Source organism: Psammomys obesus, unplaced genomic scaffold (assembly GCF_907164565.1).
Source record: "Psammomys obesus unplaced genomic scaffold, mPsaObe1.curated_primary_1811, whole genome shotgun sequence".
Lineage (NCBI taxonomy): Eukaryota > Metazoa > Chordata > Mammalia > Rodentia > Muridae > Psammomys > Psammomys obesus.
In genome coordinates this window covers 13,533,892-13,549,541 of record NW_026596256.1, presented here as the reverse complement: position 1 = coordinate 13,549,541, position 15,650 = coordinate 13,533,892, and the positions used below count along the sequence as shown (strand labels likewise).

At 40.3% G+C, this 15,650-nt stretch overlaps 1 protein-coding gene across 1 annotated transcript; it reads left to right on the top strand.

Annotated features, from left to right (window-relative positions):
* Positions 1-308: 308 nt before the first annotated feature.
* On the top strand, positions 309-14,967 carry Ssr3 (signal sequence receptor subunit 3). Its single transcript, XM_055596832.1, has 5 exons — positions 309-541; positions 1,499-1,625; positions 6,619-6,717; positions 11,529-11,660; positions 12,611-14,967. Exons 1-5 carry the CDS (start codon positions 409-411, stop codon positions 12,675-12,677), a joined length of 558 nt encoding a protein of 185 aa, XP_055452807.1. The 5' UTR covers positions 309-408; the 3' UTR covers positions 12,678-14,967.
* The last annotated feature ends 683 nt before the right edge of the window (positions 14,968-15,650 follow it).

The window sequence follows — 15,650 nt, the reverse complement described above, 5'->3', positions numbered from 1 at the left end:
CAAGTTCACATGTGAAATGAAATACCAATAAAGTTCGTTAGTTAAAACAGAGTATTGCTCATGTGTTGGCTTATGTTTCCTTCAAGCCATCCGAAGACTGAGGCAGGCGATTTAGAGATAAGCTTTAGCTGCTCTGAGTGCCACGAATACACAGTAAACTACAAATCCCTGCAGCACTTGAGAAGTCACGTGCCCGAAGAACGCGGAAGTCTTGTTCGTATACCCAATCCTCTCTTGAGGCTTGTGTAGCGGCGGCAGGCCAGCCAATCCCGAAGCAGCGTGCCCTGCGGAGTCCCGCCTCCGCGTTTGCGCTGACGGGTCGCGGGCGGATACGCGGCTCGGGCGGACACGCGGCTTTCGGTGCCTTCCCGGTTTCCCTGCTCCCGGCCTCGGGTCTTCCCCTCCGCCATGGCTCCCAAAGGCGGCTCCAAGCAGCAGTCCGAGGAGGACCTGCTCCTCCAGGATTTCAGCCGCAACCTGTCGGCCAAGTCGTCGGCGCTGTTCTTCGGGAACGCGTTCATCGTGTCCGCCATCCCCATCTGTGAGCTGCGGGCGGGTGGCCGCGGGGACGTGGCGGGCGCGGCGGGGAGGCGGACGGCCTAGGGTCGGGGGCGGCGTCCGCGGAAGTCACCCGTGGCGTGCCGGGCGCGGGTTCTGGCCCTGATTCTCCTGTCGGTCCACGCGTGTCGCCACCTGCCCTCCCCCTCACTACTTGTTGAGCCAGAGGAGAGACCCACGGATGTATCCTTCGCCGATTGCAGCGCGACCCGCGGCGAGCCCCCCTTCCCCCCTGAGCATCCTTTTGATTTGCAGAATGACAAGCAGTTAGGCTGGGGCCAGAGGTCAGCGGCGAGCGACCAGCCCCGTTTAGGATTTTTATAACCGCGAGAGAGGAAGGACTTCTCGTTTGATTGGGGAACTGCCGAGCAGGCGCGGGCCACCGCGGTTTTCCAGCCCAGGTTTCCTAATTTCTTGTCTCCTGGCCCACACTGTCGCAGCGTTGCAGTCCTGTCACAGCTTTTTGAACGTGTGTTCTTATCCAGGCCATGTCCAAACACAGTGTGCAGGGAATGTGGTGTGGAGCCCCCTGGTTCGATGGCCGGATAAAGCATTTTGATTTCAGAGAAGAGCCACGTCAGCAAGTTAGCCAATGTTTGGGGACAGCATTTGATTTTAAATGGACTATATTTTAGCACAGTAGTATCCCATGAATGAAATTTCAACTTTTGTGACCCACCCCCAACCTGTTTGTTTTCAAGTTAGAAGATGAAAAAATCTGTACATTAGCAATACCTCCCTTCCCCCCACCTCACTTTGTTAACTGGGACTAACCCTGTTTATTGGGTGTCTCACCGCTAGTGGAGTTCCTCAGATGCTGAGTGAGGTTGACTAATTCTCCATTATCTGGTGTAGCTATAACTGATCTGGCAGGCTTGTGTAATGGGGTAGTAATGTTTTCTTCCCTTTTGTGTTCCCCCTTCCCTTTGTCTTAACTCAGGGTTGTACTGGAGAATATGGCATATGGATCTCATCCAGTCTGCTCTTCTCTACAGTGTGATGACGTTAGTAAGCACTTACTTGGTAGCGTTTGCCTATAAGAACGTAAAATTTGTCCTCAAGCACAAGTAAGTACCCTAACCCCACTCCCCGCCCCAACTTCAACCACCCCACTCTCATATTTTATGGTAGGATGTCTTCTTAAAGATGACTTATATCCATAAGCATTAGTTTGAAGTGTGTATATAGTTTGTGAAGAAGACTAATTGATGTCCGGGGCATTGATAAACCTTTGAGCCATCTGACACTTCAGCAGAGATAGGTGTTGAGGGTGGAAGTTGAACATTTAATCCCTAGTTTTAAATTGCCATTTTGATCAGAAAAACAAATTTACAAAATAAATTAATGTTTCTGAAACTCAGTGGAGTTCTTTCTAGAAATTGTACTGGGCTGTCCATTTACTAATTTTGGAAGCAATAAAAAACAAAAAACCAAAAACCTCTGACATTTTCAATGCCAGTTACATTTTTTTTAATCCTATAAGTGAATTGACTAAAGAAGATAATGATATTTCTTAAACTTCAAGATCACGTATATTGTAAGATGTTATTTTAATAGCTTTTGGAGAAGAAAACCCAAGTTTTACTGCAGTAAATTTTTATGTTGTAAGCACTTGTGTACTTTGCTTTCCTAAAGATAAAACAGGAGAGTGTAGAACTAGGAATGATTGTAATATTTATTTGCTTATTTGAGTTAGGGCAGTTGTAACCCAGGCTTGTCTTATGACTAGTGCTAGGGTTATAGGCATGAACAATCACACTGGTTATAATTTGTTATTTCATAGTGCTGTGGTCCTTTTGCAGAGTTTGAATTAATATTTAATTAGAAAACATGTCCTCTAGAGGTGCTTTTATATACACTTTGGGGTAGTAGGATATTCTTTTGTGAATTCAGTAGGGTCTTTTAGGTTTTTTTTGTTTTTGTTTTTTTTTTTTTATTCAAAGTATTTTTTTTTAATGATTTACTTTTAATTTTTGAAGTAAGTGTGTGTGTGTGGGGGGGTTGTGTATGTGTGTGTTTGTCTGAGGGGGCCAGAAAAGAGCGTTAGGTCCCCTAACGCTATTCCCCTATAAGCTGGAATTACACATAGTTCTGAGTCACCTGCTGTGGGTGTTGGAACTGAACTCAGGTCCTCTGCAAGAGCAGTATATGCTCTTAAGGATTGAGCCATCTCTCCAGCTGCTGAAGTAATTCTTTAAAGGCAGTAGGAATTCATGCTGTGTATTTAACATTTTTTCATTTCCCATAGTATCCACACTTCATTAGAAATTGTTTCTGTTTGTACAATTAAATTGGACAATTTAATTACATTAAATTGTTTAATGTAACAGCCTCTACCTGATCTCTGGAAACAAAACATAGGGCATACTCTGACATGCACTATGTAAAGCTGTTTGATGAAGCACTATGTAAAGCTTTTTATTTCTTGCATCATTTGTATTTTCTGGGATAAAAGCATATATACACATGATGGGCTGGAGAGGTGGCCTGATGGTTAGATAAGCCTGCTGGCTGTTCTTTCAATTCTTAGCACCCACATGGTGGCTTACAGCTGTCTGTAATTCTAGTTGTAGGGGATTTGATGCCTTCTTCTGGCCTCTGTGGGCACCAGGCAGGCATGTGGTACACAGATACTTGTGCAGGCAACATCCATAATACAATAATAATAAGTAATAATAATGGATTTTTTTTTAAAGATTACATATCTTAACTAAAAGTCTGGGAAGTGTTGTATTCCTCTTCATCTGTCATTTTTATTTTGTTAACTATCTTAACACATCATGCTTTTTTTTATTTTAATACAGTACCATCAAAAGTTCTTTCAGGTTTTTAGAATCAAATTCTACTTCCTTCCTGTGAGTTTAGCCTAACCCTTCAGAATTAGATGTACCCTTGTCATCCTTTGTGTGTGTCTCATGTCCACTTCCATTCAGGATTCCCCCCTGGCCTTGCTTTCTATTCATACATGTCTGTTATTTCAAGACCCAGAAAACCTTTATGGAGAATTCTTACCTGACTTTGATCATTCCTCTGTTTTGTTGTCTTTATAAGGCCCTTGCAGTTGACAAGGAATTCATGGTATATTACAATTTCAGTTAAAGAGTTTTATTTAAAAGATGGGCCAGCAGTTGCCTCAACACCCTTTGCTGTGATTCTGGCTTTGCAAAGGCTTGGGCTTCATGATTGTAGTTCTGCTAGACCAGCAGACTAATCAGGTCATCTCTGTCATCTTTCTGCTTCCCAGCCTTTTTGCCACCTGCTATTTCAAGATTCAGCTTATGGTTCTCTATTCTTCTGGACTCTGTTCTCATAGGACATATGAGATATCGTAGGACATGTGTAGATATATACGGAATGAGAATTCATCAGAATAGAACCTTCAGTGACTGTCCCTTTAGCTCTCTTACTTGTTTTGAACTTAATTGTTTATGAACTTCATTGGCACCGAATTGTTCTTTTTATCTGATTCCTACTTTAGGCTTCTTGAGGACAGCTGCTATGTCTTTTGCTTTATATCTCTTAGAATAGTTAATGATACATTTTAGTTTAGTAAAATTTCAGTGGCTTGCCAGTTTAGTAGGCTCTTAAGTAGAATTTTCTTTTAGCCATAGTTTTGAGGTAGTAAGTATTGTTTCTGACATAGAAACTGTAGATTTAGGGCTCTGAGATAGCTCAGTGGGTAAAAGAACTTGCCGTGTAAACCCAGTGACCCGAGTTTACTTCCCAGAACCCACAATGGAAAGAGAGAACCAAGTCCCAAAAGTTGTCCCGTGGCTCCACACATTCCCCCTGCCCCAGACAGGTCCAGAGTCAACAAGTGCTGATTCCAGGGTCTGCTCTGCACTCTTAGTGTGTTGTCTTGGGCGATATATTTTTTCTGGATACTTTTGACTCTAGAGCTATAAGGTAGGGATTTTAACAGTAATTCAGAAGGGAGTGCTGAAGTAGGATCACATGTGTAACATGTTAAGCCATCAAGCGTCGCCTCTAGCATGTAAGAACATTGAAGGTTGCAGTGAAAACTTTTAGGATTTATTTTTTTTAAAAGGTGTCATGATTTAAATAGTGTTTGTAATAACATTTCGTTTTGGGAAATTAAATATATGTTTTTTTCCCCTGAAGGGTTCTGATGTACTGATGGGGAAAAAAAGGAATAAAAATACAGTTTCCATGCATTATTTCAGTTGATACTGTAACCCCTTGAGTTGGGTGTCTTGTTGGAAACTGACTGAGATACATTTTCCAGCAGACTTCACGAAACTGACACTGCAGAGGGCTTCTCTTTGGAGTGATTGGTGGGTTGAGTCTGTGCTTGGCAGATAATAGGATTCTGGTCCTGCAAGAGAAGTTGGTTATCTGGTTTAGGATTGTTCAGGTAGATTTATCCTGCACAGAGTTCACAGACGAGCTTGCATTCTTTGGAGACTTATGTTATTTTGAAGACTTTTTTTTTTTTTTTTTTTTATGTAAGTCTCCTGGACCTGAGACTATGCCTGTGTGTGTTTTGATGTTCAGCTAAGAACATTTTGTTGTAAACCATGCCCATCTCTTTTTGGAGGCTTTATATGGAAAAGGGGCCTGGAGTTAAATTTAGGAAATAGTTTCTTGTTTGCTAGAGAGGCTGAGAGAAGAGTCTCTTCCTAAAGAACCTGGCTTCTTAGAAATGAAAGAAACACTGGAAAGGGTGGTTTTTACATAATAATGTCACACGAGCTTTATCTTTAGAATTATAATGTACCCTGCAGGGTCCTAACTTTATCTCCCTTGGGTAATTCCTTCCCCTTCTCCACCTATGCTCCTCCCCCAGTTCACTGATAGGGGAGATCTTCCTCCCCTCAATGTCAGTTTTAACTTTATCCTTGAAGGAAAGCTAGAGATGGAAGCATGGGGAAAATCAGCCAAAGCCCGTGCTTACCTTGCACTTAGACTGTAGATTCTACAGGCTCTTGTGCTTGAATCAAGCAGAAAATGCACACCCCAAATGAATGACCTTGGGTATTCTCTTGAGTCCATTCTAATTTGTCCAGTTTTCCTTTATACTGATCAGAACCAAATACAGTCTGGTAATGTGAATCTGAGGACTTGAACACAGTAAACAGGCTTCTTCCATTTCTGTGTTTATCCTGTTGGGATGCTATTTTCAATGTTTTTATAGTAGGAGTGCCTTGGGGCATGTTATTATTACCCTTTTCTGTAGCGCTAACTGTAGCTTGTACTTGTGAAAAATATCTGTTGAAAAAACTGTTGAATATCAGTTTTAAATTGACCTTTTTTACTAATAACCCTACCTGATAAAACTCACTTGTAGATATTTTTTCTTGGTTTGATCTGTGTGCTCTTTCTGAGACAAGGTGTCATGCAGCTGAGGCTGGCTTGTGTGTCCACTTCTCAAGCGCTGGGACTACAGGCGTTTACTTTCATGGCCAGCTGATGAGTTTGCTTTTCACATACTTCCTCTCCTCTAAGATCTACTAATTCTCATCTGAGTTCTTGAGTTCTTGAGCTAAGCATTTCTGTGTGACTCAGTGTTAACTAAAAGTATTATGGTCAGCCTCTGACCATGCTCTGTTATTTCTTAAATGAAATTGTTCTTTGGATTGGAGTTAAAAGCATAGCTTTAAGATATTGTATTTGTTATTTTTCTTCATGTATTAAATCAAGTTGTCTATCATGTAGTATACTGGTAATTGAAATCACATCATTTACAAACATCAGCTTGTGAACTTAAGGAAAATGAAATTAGTTAAAGCGACTCCTAAATAAATTGTGCTAATAGCATTTGACTTTTATACCCATATTAAGTACCTCAGCCTTGGAAAATGTTTCCTTTCAAGCAGAAATAAAATCCCCAAACTAAGAAACCACACCTTCAGAGTTTTCTAAATTTCTCTTAGGTTTGTATGGTGTAATAAACTTAGAAATTTCTGTTCAGTTGACTTTCTTTAAATGTAAAGTGTCATTCAATTGCCAATATAAAATATGAGTACAGAGTGTTTTTGTGAATCTGATTTTCATCTCTAGCGCATGTGGAAACCTTTTTCTTTCTGTGTTTTCTTTCAGAGTAGCACAGAAGAGGGAGGATGCTGTTTCCAAAGAAGTGACTCGAAAACTTTCTGAAGCTGATAATAGAAAGATGTCTCGGAAGGAGAAAGATGAAAGGTTTGGTGTGTGTGTGTGTGTGTGTGTGTGTGTGTGTGTGTGTGTGTGTGTGTGTGTATGTATGTGTACATAGGTATGTGCATTAGAGGCCAGAAGACATATCAGATATTTCTTCTATCACTCTCCACTGTGGTCTTTTGAGAAACCTGGAACAGCCCTATGGTCAGCAACTCCTAGTGATCCTCCTGAATCTTTCTCAGGTGGGATACAGGGATTACATGCCCACTTCTACATGGATGTTGGGTTCCTAATCTGTTTCTTTAACTGCCCCTTGGCTCTTATTAAAGTGGTAGTTATAAACCTCGTTACAAAATAGGTTTTTGAATTCTCATTAAAGACGGTAGGTGTTGGAATTGGGTAAGTGGTAGCAATGGTGATAGTAATGGCTGATTTTTTTTTTTTTTAATTTTTGTGACCACTAGAGTGTTTTCTTTGAGCTATGTACAGTTGATTTGTTCCAAAGAGTGAGGTGTACATCCACATAACTCCTGCATTTACAGCTCAGGAATCGTTAACTGAAGAGGGGAGAGAAAGGTTGTAAGAACCAGAGCAACAGGAAGTTTTCTGTGAGATTTGGTCTAAAAATGTCAGAGGAGCTACACCTATGAAATCCCGTTAGCATGGGTGCCTAATGGTGGCCTGAACAAGGAAGATACCAGTGGACAATCTGATGGGGAAGGGGAATGTTCATGAGGCTTCAACCCTGACAAAGAACGACAGGCAACTAAAGAAAGCCGAGAGTGGGAGAAATAGTCTCTGGGGAAGAGCACAGTAGTTGGTTGTCCAGTACCAAATGGTCAGCCCTGAAAACACACACATAGAGGTATCATACAGACTGAGCAGGTTATAATTATATAATTAGGAATACACATGTTACGTATCATCACCCCCACGTAAAGGAATAGGTTGGGAATTTGAAAAGGAACAAAGGGGAATTCATGGGAGGGGCTGCAGAAAGGAAGGGGGCAAGTGATGCAAATATAATTTCAGGCACAGAGTGAGATAGTAGGTGCTATTGTTAACTTCATTTTATCCAAGGAAAATAAGGCTCAAACTTGTTGCCTTGACTGTTGAACGCAGATCAGTGCTAATACAGGCTGTCTGACTTGGAAGCTTGTACCAGAAGCTTGTTGTACTGGAATTTAGGGCGCAAGAGAACTTCCTTATGTGCCCTTGTATGTCAGTTAGCCCTTTCAAATCTGTAGGAGTATGGGGGTATTATATTAACATTTTTAGTAGTTGTGATCTCAGTTTCCCCAGGGTTGTCCATGGTGTATATGAATACTGGATATACTATCTGGGGAAAGAAAGAACTGGCTTTGTCCTCTGTTGCCTGAGTCTGTGGTGGTATATTTGTTAAACTCTTTTTTTAAAAAAACATGTTTTTTCTGGCCAGCTGCTCTTGGAAGACTTCCCAAACAATCCATCAGTGTAAACTACCTAAGCCTTTAATTTGTCAAGTAAATTGGTGCATAAAAGTTACCAGATGGGCTGGGTGTGTTGGGGGCAGCGCACCCCTTTAATCCCGGAGGCAGGTGAATCTCTTGAGTTCTAGGCCAGCCTTGTCTCCTGAGTGCATTCCAGTACAGCCAGCACTACACAGAGAAACCTGGTTTCAAAAGACCCACCCTGGCCCCCCTCCCCCCAAAAAAAGAAAGAAACATAAGGAGTTACCAGATGGTTTAATAGTCATCAGCATGGTTTGTTTTCATGGATCTTACGCTTTAGCAGCATACTTTATGGGATGGGACTTTTACTACATTTTCCTGCAGAAAGACTTTGTGTGGGCCTTGTAAAGTAATAGAATTTTATAAGACCTGAAAATATTTAAAGGGAGGAAAAGGTGTTTAAATGAAGACCTTGGAATTAGCTCTAGCATTTGAGCACTGCACCTCTTTTTAGTTCCCAAGTGTTGAAGAAGCATATGAGGTCATGCTGTTTTCACTCTGATGGAGAGCAGCATGCAAGCCCTGGAGAAAAGTCTTCCTGGCACTGGCCCTTGGAATGATTTTATCAAGTGGATCCTAATTTAAGGAACACCAAGTAATTTAATAATCAATGCTTCTGTAGTGGTTTGGAAAGATACCAAACTTTAAAGAAATGATTATCTTCTGTGGATACTTTATAAAACTAAGGACATGATATTAAAGTCAATGAAGGTGATGAAGGCCTTTTGTAGGGAGCAGTAATGAGCTGCAGAGCTCTTTGGTTGCATTATTTTGAGTATGAATAAAAGAGAATCTATAACCCTAAACCTGCTTTTGTTGAATTGTGGAAACAATATTTGTTAAATTGGCGTACATAGCATAGTTAACCAAATTTCAGAGTACTTGGCATAGCTATCAAGGTTTTGGAGATGTATTGGAAATGGCAAATAGGTAGGTCTCACCTGCCCACTGCAGACTTGCCTAGTCTGCTCTGGTTTTTATGTGGAATCACAGCTCAGAATCTTTGCAGTGCAGTGTTCAGGTAGTCATTGCCAGCCAGTTTAGCGGGAACTGGGAGGAAAACTTCTTTGTTATTTGCTGACTTAGCTATTTCAGAGGTGTCAGGTGAATGTGTAAAGTGCAGATTATAAAATTCCTTTTGTTACCAGTAAAAATTAGTACTGTTAGTATTTCTCTCTCAAAGTTTTTTCCAGGTCTAGACTCTTGATTAGTCTGGATAACAGATCAGAGACTCATTAAGATTTGGTAAATTGCTGCCAGAGGATAAGTTGATTCCAAGAGATTTGATGTAAGGAAAGGTGCAACAGCTTGTATTTCTCTCCAGGTTCCATTTATAACTTTAGGCATGCACATATCATGCCACTAGGGTGGAAGTAAGCGATGGCAAGTTAGAGGTTGAGCTTGTGTTCCGAAGTCTGACTGTTACTACTCCTTGGTGCCCTGAAGCTCTTTGTCAGTTACCTGGTTGTGACCATTGTTTGGTCTACCCTTTTTCTTTTTTTAACAAGCTGTTCCTAAAGAATGATTGCTTGGTAAATAGTCTCCCAAGCTAGTGAAGCTTTGGGAGAATCATTGGTAATGAGTACGTTTGGAGGACATTTGGAGTTCTTTTATTACCTCAAAATAACCAGTGTGTGGTGGACCAGAAATGTTTGGAAGGCATTTGGACGGTCCTGGCTTATGTACCCTAATGTAACATGGGAGCTAGGGGAGCATCGTGGATTGAATCATCAGACTTTCATCTCACTTGTTTTGGAGGTGATTTTGTTTCAGGTCATGGCAAGAAGAGAGTTAGGGAGACCTGCTCAGATGTCACTGGGATGATTTAATCAGCAGAATAAAAGCATGCCATAGCTCACTGGCTCTTATGCCAGAGTTAAAAATAGCTGTGTTGATTCTGAATGTTTTTAACATTCAGGTGCATTGGCCCCGTGCAGTGTGCTGTGCCTGATTTCCGTGGAGCAGGGTGAGAGTGGTGAAATGTATTTCCTTCAGTGTAGACTTATTTACTTATCTTTGTAATCAGAATAGTGCTGACTGCACTTTAATGTAGCATTCTTCCTGTTTCCCAAAGTAGAGTAAATCTATTAGTACATAGTGTTTATAAAATCAAGGAAATAGACTATATATGTACAAGAGGCTACAGATTTCTTATGGTAAAGATCGGCTGATAATATATTTTAGCTCCTATAGCCAAGCTTCTTGAATTTGGACTAGAGTAGAAGTGTCAATTACTAGCCTCTGGGGTGGTGTTTGGGAGGCTTTTGTATCATGTGACTTAGAGTGGAATATCTTGCTGGGAGGACAAAGCATCTAGAGTTGCAGGTTTTAATTTTTTTGATGATTATTCCATAATGAAGCAACCTTTTATTTTTTTAATCCAATATGATTGTACATATATACAGATGTTTCTGGAAACAGTAATTACTGTATTGTATGTGGTGGATTCTTAATTTTTTTTCTGTTGCATTAAAAAAGAAAAGCAAGTCTGAACTCCTTCAGTTAGTTTATGTAGGCATCTGATCGATTTATTTCATTGCATACTCCACCAGTGGGTTACAATCTACTCTTTAAAGAATGATTTTGCAAAGTTAATTAGCCAAGTGGAGTAAAATCTGTGTTAATCAGAAGCATTCTGAAATATTCTTTTGGCTTGTTTGGAGGGATAAAAGGCATATAGATATGTGAGCAATTTAAACAGATTTAAAAGTAAGAATTTTATGGAAATTAAAAACACCTTCCTAAAGATCATGTAAATTTCATATCCAAATTAGTAAAGATAGCTGAAGATAGATCTGGTGAGATTGTGACTGTTTGTGTTCTTGGCATTATCTCTTGTAAGGTGTGAAACTAAAGACTTGATCTATGCCTCCAGAGAAGCTGACCAGAGAACCCTATATCATTCTAACCTCTGAGAGCAAGTTTTAAGTGAGACCAAGGATATTAGCCTTTGGATCTTTGATTCGACATCATCTATAAATGTGTTAAGTCACATCCACAGCAGCCCTGGGGCAGGTGTGGCTGGGCCATGGGCCTCAGGTTGGATACTCCCTTTCTGGGACTCTTAAGCAAAGTCACCTATTTTAGGTGCTTACAAAATCAAGCCGGTTGTAATTAATGTCAGTCTCTTCTACTGTAGCTTGGCTCTTTGGGAAAATGGTCAGATACCCAGCAACTGTTATTTAGCATCAACAAGGAAAACAGAATTCAGTGGCAGAAAGGAGATAATTTGCTCTAAATTTAATACTGCAAATGCATTCTCATCCTTGAATACTTGTTACCAGGATGTCTTGTAACAAGTGGGAACCATTTGGTATATAGTTTTTGGTCATATTTATAAACTTGTGTAACTTGTATCTCTAGAATCTTGTGGAAGAAGAATGAAGTTGCTGATTATGAAGCCACAACATTCTCCATCTTCTATAACAACACTCTGTTCCTGGTTTTGGTCATTGTCGCTTCCTTCTTTATACTGAAGAACTTCAACCCCACAGTGTATCCTTTAGAAAGTTTTCAGAAGACTATAAACAGTAGTTCGTTTTATCTTTAAGCTGTCTGGTATGTTAGTGGAATCAAAACTCCCCAGAGTCAGTTAGATATAGCACAGACTGTAGGCTGGTGTCTGTGGACTTAGAGCTTAGACGGTTCTGCCTTGACTCAGTGTTTTTTAAGTTTATAAATTGTAGTTTTATGGTAAATGACAAGTGTTACAAAGCAGTCTTACATTGTACGTGTGACTTTGTCTACCTACCTTTCTACAAGGAGTCAAAGTCAGAGTAATGTGCTGTCTTCACTGGTTCCTTTATGCTCGCTTATTTGCTGGCCTTGGGGTTAGTTGGATGGCCTGGCCAGGGTAGTTATAAATGCATAGTTTATAGTATTTTCAAGATGCTTTTAAATTGAACTTTGTAATTTTCTATTAAAGGTGTTAACCCAGGAAAATGCAGCCAGAGTTTTAACAATCAGAGGTTATGGTATAATAAAACATCAGATACCTTCTAACTCACATCTTTTGGGAATACTGGTGTGCCTTGCTAGAGTGGCCCCAACATGGCTTCTTCAAAGAGTCTGTAAACAGCCATGAACTTTCAGAACCTCCTTGCCTTATAGGCCAACTATAGTAGAACTCTGATTGACATGAGGATTTTCTCCCTTTACTGTTTTGTGTTTGTGTCTGTGTGTTCTTTGACCAGCTCTTCTCATGAGGGTTAAATGGAACTAAGATGTGTTCTGTGTGATTAGTTCTAAGTTTGTCTCAAGTGTCTTCAGTATTCAGACACATTGCTTGTGGGTATTTTTTCATGTTTTATAGCCTCCCATGTTACAAATTGTGTTTACAGACAGTGCAGCTACATGTGCATATTTGTGTCAATAAGGAAAAGCTCTTTTATTGTTGAAAATAATTTGGAGGGTTTCACTTTTTCCTTAACATTAAATTCTTGCAGGAACTACATTTTGTCCATAAGTGCTTCATCTGGACTCATCGCCCTCCTGTCTACAGGCTCCAAGTAGACCGTGGAGCTTGGCCCCTGCCTTTGTATCTAGGGGTGGCCTGTGGTATATGGAAAAGTATCAGGGTGGCCAAGTTGGAAGACACATAAGATATTTTTATAGTCTGGAGTTTGAGAGTTTAAAAATGCAGTAGAATGTAATTCAGGGTTTGTTTATTGGCTCTCTTTGACAGATTGTTGAAATTAAATGAATTGAAAGGGAAACTCAAGAGTACCAGGACATTTATTAAAAGACAAGAAGTCTTGTGATGTGCTCTAATCATAAGAGGAGAAAATAACTTGTTTCCTACATCTGTCAGAGGTCATGGTGACCTGGCCTGAGCTGTTATTATTTATAATAGGAGGAAGAAGTTAATAACTGGTTCTCTGTGTTCCAAGCACAATATTATAACTTTGTGAACTGTAAATCTTAGAGTGACTCCTTTTCCCAAGTGATTAAACAGAAGCCTCATTTTTTTTTTAACAAGTGTCCAGATTTGTAATTTGTAATAACTCAAAGTTAAAACATGGCCTTTCCATTTTGAGGGAAAGAAACTTTAAGGTTTTTTTTTTTTTTTTTTTTTTTTTAAAGGAAAGGCAGCCAAGGTAGTAACCTAAAAATAGTTGCCAGGCCTATGAGTGTTGGCCTGTGCGGCTGAAGCACACACTGTTCAGCTGTATGGCTTTGGCCCTGGGCGGCCAGGGAGGTCAGCTTGACCCTGCCATGTTGGTTTGATGTGTGAAGTCACTGGAATCATTGTTTTCTGTGACCAGGCTCTCCACACCACAAGTAGAATATTAAGTGAGAGAGCACTTCTTTCCTGATTATTGACACATGAGAGACCAAAAGAATTTTTGTGAACTCAGCCCTGGAGTTCTGTGAAGTCTCCAAGGAATTTACAGTGGCTTAAGAGGGTTGTCAGCATTTTTCTATGAGGACTTTAATAAATTTGGCCCTTTTTGCCCAGTGTTCCCTTCAGTTGTAAAAATACTGATCACATTGGTCTTTTGGGGTCTACCTAAGAGCATCCTCTCATTGGGTTGTCATCCCCCCTTTCTCCGCAGTATGTGCAGGTTCTGTGTGTGCTATGACTTCCCAGTTAGGAAAATTTATAGTTAGGATCACTGATTCCATATTCCTATTTCACCATACTGTGGAACTTTTATAAACAGCACCTCAAAGGGGAATGTTGCTAATATTTAGTTTCTACTTGTAAACTTAAGAGGAACATATGATTCTATTCTGACTATAAAGATGTGTTCACGGGAGTAGAGCTTCTTCTGTGCTGGTAGATGGTTCAGTGGTCTCCAGTAAGAACATAGGGAAGACAGGAGGAGTTTGTACAGTGACCTTACTACTTACTGTTGCAACTGAGAGTCAGTTGAGAATTCAGTTCTGTCCTGCAGTGCATTGGTGTCTGAGTGCTGTTGCCACGTAATGAGGAATGAATACAGAAATGAGAAGAGATTCAATGCAAGCACATTGTATAACACGTGAGGTTGGGTGTTTTGTTGTTTTGCTCGTAATAGCTTATGTACCAGTGCATTTACCTAATAAAATGGTAATTTGACACACCATCACATTGTCTGTGAACTGGCCACTAGGTGGCGGTGCCTGTGTAGATGGGGAGAAAGTCGCCTCCATTATTGCAGAGTATGGTCAGAAGCTCAAGATTAGTGAAGTAGGGATGCCAGCCTCAAGTTCTTAATTTTAATTTTAATTAGTAACCAAAAACTTAGATTATGTAGCTTTCTTCTGTCTTGAATGTTTCCTACAGCCGTTTGATTTTAATTCTGTGGTTGTCCTCTAACTGTGCTACCAGATACAGTTCTGTGCATGAGGTCGTATAGCCAGGCCATCAGCTCCCTTTGAGGAGTTAATGTATCAGTCCTTTACACTTGGAAGTGTGACCCTGTTCTCTAACCTCTCCACCATAGAAATGTTGCAGATAGAATTACCGAGTGCTGAGTAAGACACAGACAGTAAATTCCTGTGCAGAGTTTTTACCTTAAAAGGACCCCGTACACCACGCTAGTAAAATAGGACATTCATTCATTTTTTTTTCTATATGTGTGATATGTAGAATCTTAGTGTTAAGCATTTTTTTTCTTGATTTACTCACTTATCGCTTAATAGAAGTCTTAGGTTTAAATTTACAACTTGTCCTGTTTGGTATATTAAAGCATAATTTGAATCAAGAATTGAAGTTAATTGGAATAATGGAAGTTGAAATTTATACTCATTATATAAGCATTCTTAAGAAAAGTCTTGTTTTTAACAAGTATGATTAAACTTTGTTTTTAAAAATGTGTTTTTTTTTCTGAAATTCTTTATGTAAACCATATAAATATGTTTATTACATGCTTTGCATTAACCCTCTTTCCTACACATGTAAGTGCGCCATTGGTCACTGGTCAGATGTTTGTGGGCCACTGACAGGCTAGCACAGTTAAAGGGAGCAGCAGCAGGTCCCTACCATAGTGCCTGCTGTGTGTTTGCTGTGCTCTCCTGCTCATGCAGTTCTTCCTACCAGGCAGTGTGGTTTCTGGGGACACTAGGGAGGGATTTGTATGTATGTGTGCACGTACATGCGTATATGCAGAATACCAGCATACCTCTCGGGAACGGTACAGATTTATTTCCCATCTCTTATTTTAGTGCCTTCAAGTGCATTCGTGTATGTGAGTGTGCGTGAGATAGCTGAAAGTGGAGTCAGGGTAGCAGGGGATGTGTACATGAAGATCAGAGGATCGTCTTGTGAATGGGTGTCTCCTTCAACTCAAAGCATACTTCTAAAACTAAGCCGTATAAAGCAAAACAAACACAAATGTCTAAAGGAGCGATGGACTAGAGTACAAGGTATGTGCCTTGTAGCCCTGGCTCTGTAATTCACTAGCAGTGTGTTTGGGCAAGTTTCTTGATCTGTCCTGACTTGAGTTCCTTGTTATACAAATAGGTGGCTTTTCAGGTTAGTTTCATGGAAGCAGTGCTATT